This window comes from Trichomonas vaginalis, chromosome V (genome assembly GCF_026262505.1).
Source record: "Trichomonas vaginalis G3 chromosome V, whole genome shotgun sequence".
In the NCBI taxonomy this organism is placed as follows: domain Eukaryota; phylum Parabasalia; order Trichomonadida; family Trichomonadidae; genus Trichomonas; species Trichomonas vaginalis.
Window position 1 is genome coordinate 2493690 of NC_067207.1, and position 11983 is coordinate 2505672.

General features: G+C 30.9%; 6 protein-coding genes across 6 annotated transcripts; 3 read left to right on the plus strand and 3 right to left on the minus strand.

The window, feature by feature from the left end:
- Positions 1-159: 159 nt before the first annotated feature.
- Positions 160-1107, minus strand: TVAGG3_0266590 (protein of unknown function (DUF4205) family; the record flags this gene model as incomplete). The annotated part of the gene is made up of 1 exon (XM_001583662.2): positions 257-937. One exon carries the CDS (start codon positions 935-937, stop codon positions 257-259), a length of 681 nt encoding a protein of 226 aa, XP_001583712.1.
- Positions 1108-1162: 55 nt separating this feature from the next.
- TVAGG3_0266600 (Chibby family) lies at positions 1163-1873 on the plus strand (the record flags this gene model as incomplete). Its single annotated transcript, XM_001583663.2, has 1 exon — positions 1238-1642. One exon carries the CDS (start codon positions 1238-1240, stop codon positions 1640-1642), a length of 405 nt encoding a protein of 134 aa, XP_001583713.1.
- Positions 1874-2024: 151 nt separating this feature from the next.
- On the minus strand, positions 2025-8777 carry TVAGG3_0266610 (A-type inclusion protein-related family; the record flags this gene model as incomplete). Its single annotated transcript, XM_001583664.1, has 1 exon — positions 2025-8777. One exon carries the CDS (start codon positions 8775-8777, stop codon positions 2025-2027), a length of 6753 nt encoding a protein of 2250 aa, XP_001583714.1.
- Positions 8778-9271: 494 nt separating this feature from the next.
- On the plus strand, positions 9272-9903 carry TVAGG3_0266620 (Gyrl-like family protein; the record flags this gene model as incomplete). The annotated part of the gene is made up of 1 exon (XM_001583665.1): positions 9291-9884. The coding sequence occupies one exon, from the start codon at positions 9291-9293 to the stop codon at positions 9882-9884; it is 594 nt and encodes a 197-aa protein (XP_001583715.1).
- A 332-nt stretch (positions 9904-10235) lies between these two features.
- On the minus strand, positions 10236-10918 carry TVAGG3_0266630 (uncharacterized protein; the record flags this gene model as incomplete). The annotated part of the gene is made up of 1 exon (XM_001583666.1): positions 10293-10913. One exon carries the CDS (start codon positions 10911-10913, stop codon positions 10293-10295), a length of 621 nt encoding a protein of 206 aa, XP_001583716.1.
- A 36-nt stretch (positions 10919-10954) lies between these two features.
- Positions 10955-11751, plus strand: TVAGG3_0266640 (spliceosomal complex assembly; the record flags this gene model as incomplete). Its single annotated transcript, XM_001583667.1, has 1 exon — positions 10969-11628. One exon carries the CDS (start codon positions 10969-10971, stop codon positions 11626-11628), a length of 660 nt encoding a protein of 219 aa, XP_001583717.1.
- Positions 11752-11983: the final 232 nt, after the last annotated feature.

Below are 11983 nucleotides of genomic sequence, written 5' to 3' on the forward strand. Positions count from 1 at the left end.
GTTTGAAAAATGGTTCAATTCTTGTGAATTGAACATTGTTATGTATAAATATTGCGATTACAATTTTTTCTAATTCTCCCTAATACGACTAGGAAATTATTTTCAAGTCGTTATGGTGAATTGAGTGAAAAATGGTAAGAATAAAGTATAAAAATAAGAGTTCAAACAAGATTTTATAAAAATATTAACATAACAAATATAATATGAAAAATAATAAGTAAATGTATGTAATCGATGTAAAATGTCTAAATTATGATCATGATTTGGCTAAATTGTTCTTTATCCTTCGGATTACGCTATCATCATCAGTAAGCGATTTAACTTTGAATCCGTCAATTGCGCTAATATTGTATTCGAAATAATTATCCATAGAGCACATAATAGTGGAGTAATGAGTTTTATAAATAACAATCCAAATCTTTTCTTTAGGAACTGATAGCGTAGGACCGATATTATACTGTATAGATGTTTCATCTGCCTCAATTAAGCCGATTATCTGCTGTGAAGCAACAGGAATTTTAAGTAAGCCGTTTTCGATTGAATAAATATTCGAAGGTATATCGGATGGATATCCTGTAATCAATAATAGTATAAATCTAAGGGAAGCTTGACCTTCAGATGAAATTAATGGTTCATTGCTTATTGCTGATGATAATTTTGAAGGTCCTGCAACCATGCAAAAAGATAGCGCCAATAGGAGCATTGCCTGAGGATTTTCTAAGAAATTTGATTCAAGCAAATATTTGTTAGCGATTTCTTCGGTATTTGTCGATGAAAAGAAGCCAGATCCATCACTATTAAATCCTGTACAGAATATAAAGTTCTGCCCTCGTATCAATTTCATTATATAAATTACAACTTGTGCTAATAGCTTTTTTCCTTCCAAAGAAGGATATAACTTTCTAATGACGAATGCATATGCTTGGAAAACCGACATCATGCTCGATGTCTGTTCTGTACAATCAAATAGAATTTGCTCTCCACTTTGGTTTAGTGACATTCTAACACTACACTTCCATGAAGAAGGCACTATTTGACTATCACCCACGAGAAACTTTAGTAACTTCGAAAAATACTCGGGTATAAGACTAAAGTTTTCCATGAGCAATAAAAATTTCAATCATAAAAATTTCACATTTTTATTTAGTTTCCTGTATCCTTAATAGAAACAGGAGAGAATAAGATCACCGATGATATAAAATTGATTGCGTAAAGGTGACAAATTTTATAAAAAATTATGAATCCACAGCAGTATTTATCACCTATTGGAAGATGGGAACATCAAAATAGAGTAAGTAAATTCTTCCATCCCACAAAACAGAACTTTGGAATCAATAGACGCGCTGATGCAAATACTCCAATCGAAATCAATTTTGGACCCGTTCATTTAAGATGGCAGGACGGATCTTGGACTAACTTAAACCTTCCTGAACAACCAGCAAATCCAAATCCAACACTTCCAGAAATTTCTAAACTTCAACGTGAAAACGCACAATTACAAGTTGAGTGCGAGATTCTGCTTCATATGTTAACTGTTTCTGAAATGAAGAAAGTTAAATTTCAAAATAGATTAACTTCATTAAAAAATCAAATTGCTTCAATCTTAGAGCAAATCGAAAAAGAAGAAGAAAATATTGAGTAGAATTACTTGCTTAATCTATTAGATTTTGTTTATTTGATCAAAAAATATTATCAAACACTTTCTTTCCTGGTTTTATAACTATTTTCAGTAGGTCCATATGATAACAATTTAAAATTATGTATAACAAAACAAGAATTTCAAAATAATAAGAATAATCATCAAAAATTGCTTTTACTAATACTTCTAAAGTATTTTATTATAACATGTTTGAATAAAAATTTAACTATCAATATGAATTTAATGCACTTGTATTTTTGATCAAAAATAATTGTTCTATAGGTGGATCTGTATAAAGATAAAAAGATTTGTTTGGTAAATATCAACATTTAAAAAAATAAACAAATGATTTTCAAATAAAAAAAATAATAATTAGTTTTGAGTCTTATGGACTTCCTTGATAAGGACTTTTGTCATAACCGAACTTTCTTTGGCTCAATGGAGTTCTCTTCGGTGTTTCTCCTTTTAATGGGGTAGAAAGGCTATATGTAGATCGTGGAGTTCTTGCTGGAGAAACTTGTTCTTTCAAGTTCTCTGTTTGTCTGTAAAGTTTGTCTGATTGTGCAACTAAATGTGCCATTTGTGCCTTCTGGTATTCAGACAAAGCAGAAGAAGGAATTGGTATTTTTTGATATTCAAGAACAGATTTACTTAAATCGCTGTTACTCATTCTTAATCTTCCTATTTCATAAACAGCTTCTCTTGGTGTTGAAACATTTGATCCTAATGCTTCATAAATCGAAGAAAGAGAAGATCTCAATATATTTGCTTCTTCTCTTGATCTAGAAAGATTGTTTTCTTGTGTGAAAATTGTTTGTCTTGCATCTCTTAATTCATCAGCTTGTTGATGCAAAATTGGAACTAATTCATCAGGTATAGGATCTGTTTGCGATGAAGAATTTTTCTTTGGCTTGAATGCAATTCTTTGAAGCTCTTGTTTCGACTTCTCCAGCTCTCCAACAGTCTTTCTCATCAAATCACAATCTTTGGCCGATTCAGACAACTTTCTGACTTCAGTGGCAATTGATGCGGCATCTCTCAAGTTTGGAGGGATTCCAACAACTTCTCCAACTTTATCTTTAAGGATATTTGTAGTACTTATTAATTTTCCGATTGCTAATTCTATATCTCCATATGTCTTCTTTTCTCCATCGTATTGAATTCCCAACATTTTTGCAATTCCAAATGTCATCTCGTTTTGTCTTTCGAGTGTTTGTTTGTATTCTTTTTCTCTTCTTCTGATTTCGATTGCTCCTCTTGCCAAAGCTTCTGGCGTCTTTCCTTTAACACCCAATGCCTTAGACATCAGTTTAGTCTGCTGGTCTAATGATTCTTTGGTTTCTGTCAATGAATTCTTTGTGTTTCTTACAGCAGCTAAAATCATATCATTATTTGTTGTATCTAAAATTCCTGGAGTATCAATTATGTCTGCAATTTGTTGTCTGAGTTCGATACCATCTGCTTCTGTTTTAGTTAATCTCTCATTTTCACTCAGCAAGAAGTTAATTGCGCGCTTAATATCTTGGAAAGTTGAAACATTCATTAATTTTCCAATTTCTGCCATTTGTGAACTCAAATTTCCATTTTTAGTGATTAATTGACCAACAATTTCCTTTTGTGATGATGCCTGATAAACAATTGATCCATTTTCATCATTATTAACTGATTCGAAAATGGAGTTAAGTTCCTCTGACTGTTTATGCAAATCAGAAACAGCATCTTCGATATTTTCTGTTCCTAGGATTTTTGTTAATTGTTCTTGAGTTCTCTGCATTTGAGCAACTTTTTGGTAAACAACTGCTGAACTGTTATCATCATTTTCAACACCAACAAGCTCAGCAAGCTTCTTTTGTGCTCTTTCCATTTGAGATTTGTCTCTAATTAGTCTGTCAACATGTCTATCAACGTTTTCTTCTTCGTCAACTCCCAAAGTTGAACATAAAGATTTATTGTTCATTTGGGAAACATCTATCTCTGTTTTCAAGTTATCATTCTCTTCAAGAATAGTCTGTATCTGGTTATCTATTTGTGATGGATCTTCTGCTCCAAGAGAAATTGCAATTCCACTTAATTGAGTGTCACGTTTTCTCACTTCACTTTCTAATTTTCTGCAAACACCATGTAATGTTTTGATGTGTTCATTGATTGCATCTGGACTATTCTGCAAACCTAAGTTAGTTGTTATTTCCTGTAATGAATGAGAAGTTCCTGATAATTCATTAATTTTTCCGCGAATTTCCTTGAGAGGAGATCTCTTTGGCAAATCTAGAGCTTTGCAAACTTCTAGTTGATGCTTTGCGAAGTTCTTCATGAGATTATCAACGGAAGAAGCGATTTCTTCAACAGAAACATCAGCAGGCAAACCGAGAATCATTCTTATTTTCTCTAATGTTGATCTCATTAATGACAAACTTTCATCGAAAACTCTAGAACGATTTGAGAAAGCGCTCTGCATTTCTGTTAATTCTTTTGATGTTTCTTTGATTTGCAATCTAATATTCTCTAGTTGAGACTTCAATGTCTTGTTTTCTACCTGCAAAGATGAGTTTTCTTTTTTGAGATTTTCAATTGTTTTTGTGTTTTCTTGTAAATCCTTTGCTCTTTGAGCCATCAATCCAGAAACTTCTTGTTGTCTAGTCTTTTGGATCTTATCTAATTCATTTCTACTCGAGTTTTGTATAGCAATGATTTCTTCATGATGTTTATCGTTCATAGCGGTTATTTCTTTCAATTTTTGAGAGTTCATTTGGTCGAGTTCAATTCTATGATCAATTTGTAGTTTTTCAAGTTCATCATGGTGCTTTTTATTAAGCTCTGTTATCTCTTTGAGCTTCTGATTCTTTACTAAGTCCATATCAATTCTACTTTGGTTTTGCAAATCCAAAATTTGTTGATGATGTTGATCTTTAAGTGTTTGTAATTCATTTACATGATTTACTTGCATATTCTCTATTTCTTCAAGATGTTTTTCATTTAACGAATCTATTTCTTGATGATGTTTCTGTTTGATGCCAGAAATTTCTTTGGATTTCAAAGAAAACTCATTTTGTTGTTTTTCTTTCAACTCAGAAATTTCATTTGACTTACTGAGTTGTAACTGATTGAGTTTATCATTCAACTCTTGTATTTCTTTAGTTTTTGCATCTTGTAGTTTATCCATTTCTTGTTTGAAAGAATTCTGTAAATCCTTCATTTCGTTATGATGTTTTTCATTCAAATCAGAAATTTCTTTTGCAGAATTTTGTTGTAATTGGCTGTATTCAGTTCTACTTTGAGATAATTCTTGTCTTTGCTTCTCTCTTAGTTCATTTATCTCATCTTTCTTCGCTTGTTGCATTTGGTTCATTTCATCTCTCAAGTTCTTCTCCAAATCACTAATTTCATTGTGATGCTTCTCATTCAAATCAGAAATTTCTTTGTCTTTTGAAGAATTCAACTGATTTAATTTAAGTCTCAGATTTGAAAGTTCTAAGTCATATTTATCCTTAAGATCACTTATCTCTTTGTCTTTCTCTGCTCTAAGATTTTCTTTTTCACTTCTTAAGTTATTTTGTAAAAGTGACATTTCATTTTGATGTTTTTCTTTCATTTCAGAAATTTCTTTTTGTTTTTCAGAAATTATTTCTTGTGATGAACTCATGAGTTTATTTAACTTATCCTGTAACTCATTTGATGATTGGGAATACTTCTGTTGATTATCAGAAATGATTGATTCAATCAATTTCTTTGTTTCTTGTTCTTTATCAGCCAATTCTTTGATATGTTGTGCTTTTATGTCTGAGATCTCTTTTACATGTTGTAGTTTGATATTTGCTATTTCATCTTCATGAGAAATGTTCATTTTACCAATATCTCCTTGTAAATCAGCAATTTTCTTGTTTTGTTTTTGTATTGTTACATTTTGTTCATCAATTACATTTTGTTTTGCAGCAGCCAAAGAATCCTTTTCTCCCAAAGCAACATTAAGTTTAGATATCTCTATTTTATCACTTTGCAATTGATTATTTAGTTTGTTATTTTCATCTTCTAATTGTGTAATTTGTTCTGACAATTTTTGTTTTGCATTGATTTGTTCATTAACAGCATTCATTGATGTATCATTCAATGAGTTAATATGATCATTCAAAGACTGTATTTGTTGGTCCTTTATGTCATTAGAGTTCTTAAGAACAATAATGTCATGGTTTAATGATGATTTAGTTTCGTCTAAAGTTTGTGTCAAATTTGCAATTTCATTTTTATCATTTCTTATTTGTTCTTGTAATTGTTTGACTAATAAGTCCTTTTTAGCAGCATTCTCATGCAAAGCTTCTAAATTCTTCGTATTCTCAGCAATTTCTGCATCTTTCAGAGAAATGTTAGAATTTAATTTCGAATTCTTTTCTTTTAGATCCGAAATCTCTTTAATTTTACCTTGTATTGTCTGTTCAGAGCTTTCAACAAGTTTCTGATAGTTGTTTTTGAGTTCTTCGTTAGAACTTGTCAGATTTGAAACTTGAGAATTCAAAGAATCAATGTTAGAATTCATTTGTTGGTTCTTTGATGATAAATTCGAAATTTCCGCTTTCAAATCATTGATTTCTTTGGTTTTCTCAGTGTTTTCTTGTACAGCTTTCGCCAGGAATTGTTGGGTTTCTTCTTTGTTGTTCGCGTATTCGTTTTCCATCAATTTTTTGAGAACTTCGTTTTGAGAAATTTGTGATTTTAGAGTTTCAACTTGCGAATTAAGTTCCGTATTTTGTCTTGTCATATCCGCTAAATTACTCTTTAAATCCAAATTCTCTTTACTTTTCTCCGAAATTTCTGATGTCAGTTTTCCTATCGTTTCATTATTCTTTTGTTTAATTGTTTCCAAGTCTGATTTAAGTATTTGCAAGGCTGTTTCGTTATCTTTCAATTTGAGATTATTTACGTCATTTGATCTCTTGAGGTTTTCGTTTTCTGCCTTCATTTTCGCGAGTTCTGCCACTTTTTGAGAATTTTCATTCTTAAGATTTTCAATTAATTCAGAAGAATGTTTAGAAGAAGCTTCGTATTCAGCTTGTATTGTTTGTTTACTGTTTTCTAATGCAAGCTGTGCTCTTTTTGCAGCAGAAACTTCATTCATTAACCTTCCAATTTCTTTTGTTTTTTCACTACTTTCTGCTGATAAATCTTTAATTGCCTGGGAATGATTCTTTTTAGTTGCTTCGTATTCTGACTGCAGAATCTTTAGTTGGTTCGATGTATGGTCCAATAAATTAGCTGTATCTGTTTGTTTCCTCTTTGATTCAGTGATTTTGCTTTGAAGTTTCGCGATTGTTTCTGTTTTTTGTGCAATTTCATTTTGAAGCTTGTTTTCGAGTTCAGTTTGCTTCTGTTGAGATGATTTGAAGTCATTCTGGTACTGTTTGGCCTTGGCATTAAATGACTCGAGTTGGATTTCCATTTCTTCGTTCTTCTTATTTACAGAATCTAATTGATTCTTTAGATTGGCAATTTCTTTGTCTTTGGTACTGATTTCTGTTGAAAGTTTGGATTCTGTGTCGTTTAGCTGATCTTGTGTTGAATCTAAATCATCTTGTAAAGATTTTCTTTGTGTTTCAGTCTGTTGGAGCTTGGCCTGTGATATTTCGAATTCCCTATGCAATGTAGCATTTTGGGCTTGTAATTTTGCAATTTCATCGTTCTTTGAATTCAATTCATTATGAAGACCTTCAATCATGTTATTTGTCATATTACGAGTTGTTTCGATGGATGATTGCAATGCTTGTTTAGTGTTTTCTGCTTGTTGAATCCTTGAAAGCATCTCTGAAACTTGAGATTTCAATTTTGTTGCTTCTTCTGACTTGGAAGTGAGTTCTTGAGTAAGTTTCTCAACAAGTTCGTTTGAGTGCTGCCTGGAATTATCATATTCGGATTGAATTAATGACTTAAGATTCTCATTTTGTTGAAGTTGAGACTTTGTGGTTTCAAGAGATACCTCTGTCTCATGTAACTTCCTATTAGCATCAGCCAATTGCTCATTTAAGCGTTTAACTGTTTGTTTTGTTTGATCATTTTCGTATTCAAGATTTTTGATTGAATTTGCCTTATCATTTAGTTCGTTTTGTGCGTCTAATAGTTTGTTTGTCGTTTTTCCTAGCTCTGATTTAAGATTTTTTGCTTGTTTTTCAGAGGAATTTTTGGCATCTAACAAATTTTGGATTTGTGAAGGTATTTCTGAAGGATTTGATTTTAACATCTTTGTAATGGCGTCTTGTTGTTCTTTTAAGTTCTGATGATGTTGAATTAACTGTTTGATTGTTTCATGTGTTTTTTCAGGAGAACAGCCAAGACTTGAGATTGCTTGCTGTAGTATTTTATGGCTGTTCAATAAATTGTTGATTGTAGGTTCGATTTGATTATCATTTTTCAACCCAAGAACCGTTAGAATCCCGGATTTGATTGAAACTAACTCATCACGTTCCTTTTTGAGATTGGAAATGTTATCTGATGAACTCGATTGTAAACTCGATAGTTGAGTCGATAATTTGTTATTTTCTTTCTCCAAATTAAGTTTATTTTGCATTAATTCTTGTAACAGCGTAGGTATTTTGTCTGCATCTTTGCAGTTAATGGTTTTTGTGATGTTTTCAAGCTGTTTTTGGTATAATTGTTTTTCTTGTAAAAGATTAGAAACAACAGAGGCAATTTTATCGTCATCTGTTTGAAGCGAGTTCTTGAGATCTCCAAAAATTTTAAGAAGCTGAGCAATAATTGGAGAGTAATCCTTATTATCTTCAGATTTATCTCCGAATGCTTTTGCGATCAAATCATAAAAATCGCTATGTAGTTTCATGTTTTTGACCATTCTCTCTAGTTCTTCGAGAGAAATTTGATCGGGAATATCAAATAAATTCAAAACGAGATTTAAATTTTTGTTCTTTTCTAACAATTCTGTCTTAAGCTTCTGATTTATCGTTTTTAACTTCTCAATGGCCTTTTGCTGTTCTTCTGTTTGCTTCTTGAGTCGCATTGCTTGAATTTTATCGCCAATTAAGTCGTCAAATGTAGTTTGCAACTGATCATTAATTTCATCTCGGACCTGGAGAGAAAAGTTGCTCTCAGAAGGCGTTGCACGGATGCCAGGCCGTGCATTTGCCTCTTTTTCAGACATTTTTCAACAAAAAAATGACTTTTCAATATGAGCAATATTTTACATCTATTGTCGTCAAAAACGAATTTTTATTGTTCTCTTGAGTTCCTTTACTGACCCTTAAATTCTTTCAAATTTACGTTAATTCTCAAAATATCAAAATCTTTCAAAACTTGTTATTAACAGCTGGGCAATTCATCTCTTTCTCTGAACTTTGTTTGATGAAGTAGATTCATGCTTTCTGATATGAAGAGATAGAAAGCAGATATTAAAGAAATAAATCGATATATTAGTAAAAATTGCACAGACTTTGATATATTGTTAAAAAGCAAGCATATATCCTAATAATCTAGTTTTCATCCCGGTTTGGAATGATGAAAGAAACTCGAAAAGTGACATGACAATTCCTTACAGTACAACACCAATAATCTTTGATGTGAAAAATGGAATAGTATCAATTACAAAGCTAAATGCATCAATGTACAAAAAATTGAATATAAAAAGTGTCGGAGGAAGTTCACTTTGATAAGTTACATGTCAACATTTTTTGTGCTTGCAATTGTAGGTGTCATTGTTGTCATTGCATTACTTCTGGTCAAATTCCATTTATTCACTACCCCTGTTGTGAAAGAAGAATATATTTCAAAGTTCAAAGTAGTTTATACAACATTTGTTGGTCCATATTCTCAAGCGTACAAGATGTATGCTGTTGTTGAATCAGCACTTTCTAAAGCAAATGATGGCAAGGATTTCTCTAAAGTTCCATGTTTCGGAATTTATTATGATAAACCAAAATCTGTTCCAGATGAGAAATTAAGATCAGTTGTTGGTAAGATTGTTGAAGATAATGTTGAGATCCCGAACTCAGACGATGGAAGCATCAAATCAGAAGAAATAGAGTTAGGAGATGTTGTTGTTTCTCATTTCCCATTCCAATCCTTCGTTGATATATTTGTTGGAATTTCTAAATGCTACCCTGCTCTGAACAAATATACTGAAGAACACAAAGAAATTCAACTTGCAGGTCCAATGGTCGAATTATATGGCTATGTTCCAGAGAATATATCTTATATTGCACCTAAAGGAAAGAGAACAGGAATTCTCCAAGATTTCCCAGTAAAGAATTAAAAAATTATTTTATTTTTAACTATTCTTCATATTTAAGTGTTGTCAAAGCCAAATATCCTTAAAATATTATAATATCAATAGAGAATTGAATTAAAATTTTAAACATTTTCCAATAATTTTTATATGATTTCATTTTCCTTTGCAAAATACATGAATGCACATATAAGCTTTATTTCAAATGTATTTTTGAATGCCAATTATTGAATCCAGATATAAATGTAAATTTGGATATCAAATCAAAATTTATGCATTAAAACATATATAAACAGAAGATACTAGTGGGTATCATCACTATATCATTATGATACTATAAATTTTATTAATATAAAAATTATGATAAAAAATCATGGTAAAAAATTTATTAAATATACAAACAATATGGTTGAAATTGCAATGTTAATGTTGTTGTTATATTCCGAGGATCATACTAATGAAATGAGTTTGATCAAATGGAGAAACATCAATGTATTGGTTTTTGCAAACATAATATAAGTCTTTGACGCAGTCAAGAAGTGCGTAGTTGTTTGATTCTGATGAAAAATTGAATAATGATTCTTCATGAAGTTTTTCGTCTAATTTATCCTTAGAGTCAATATATTCTTGTATTACCTCTTTCATATGAGTCGAAATCTTATAGCTTGGGACAGTTTGTTTGATTTTAGGTTTCTCATTTAATTTTATTCTATTTTCAGCAACAATTTTCTCAACACGATCTCTCAATGCTTTGTATTTATCAGCTCTTCTCTTGAAAACATCATGATTGTATTTTTCTTGTTTGATAACAATTAATCCAAGAATTTGTGAGATACTGTATATCTTTTTCTTAAGAAATTCAATGTTTTGCTGTGTCTTTGCTGATTTTTCACGTACTTCGTTGATCTTATCTTTAATATCTTGTAGAGATGGTTGATTTTTAATAAATTTTGCTTCATTCCTAATTGCTTCAATCTTTTCGAATAATGCAACAGTTTCTTCTGAATGTGGTGCCTCTAAATCCTTTAATATCTGTGTAATCAACTCATAATCCATTTTTGTCAAAAATAAAAGTCACTTTTTTCTCAAATCCAAGAATTTTTTTGAAAAAATGGATGATGGCGGTCCTATTGGTGGTAAACACGGAGCTGGCGAATACAATGAGCAGCTATCTAAAATTGCTAGGGCAAACAGGCTTCAAACATTAACTGGATCCACAGTAAATTTAGAAAATGACCAATATTTAATGCGTAACCAAAATGGTTTGTTAGAATGCAAGTTATGTTGCACAACTCATAAAACCGAAGCAAGCTATCTCAATCATACCTATGGAAAAACTCACCAGAGAAACTTAGAGAGAAGAAGAATTACATTAGCCAGAAAGGAAGCTATTGCTGGTGGTATTCGTTCTGGTACACAAGTCAAAGTTGATCCTGCAAAAAATACATTAAAAATCGGTGATCCTTCTTTCGAAGTCATTAAAAAACGAGATATAACAACAGGAAATCTTACTATTCTAGTCGAACTTGGATATCCTGATATAAAGAAGTATACATCACCAAAATACAGAATAATGTCAACATATGAACAAACAGTTGAGCCCCCAGATCCAAATCACAAGTACCTTCTTTTCGCAGCAATTCCATACAACACTGTTTGCTTCAAAATTCCTAATATGAATATAATAAATGATAAAATCATCGAAGATTGGAAACCCCATGAAAAAAAGTATACTTTCCAATTAACCCTTACACCAAATGTTGATCAATAGATTAGTATTTACTGTTTTAATACATTTGGAAAAAAAATTATTAGCAAAATTTTCGAATTTTAGATTGTTTGAATAATATATTGTTATGTAATAAATTTTATTTTTCTATACTCATAATCTTTTCTCATTACCAATAACTTAACTTGAAATAAAATTTCATTTTTTATTTGAAAATTAAAACTAAGAAAGATACCTTAATATCTTTATCTTTTTTGTTCCTTACCTTAATATTTCTGATCCTAAAATCTTGTCACTATGAATTAATCCTTTTCATTAAACAATAATTTAACTCAAATATAGTATTTTAGTATCTAAAAGCTATCTAAATGGAAATTCAATAAAATGATAATATAAA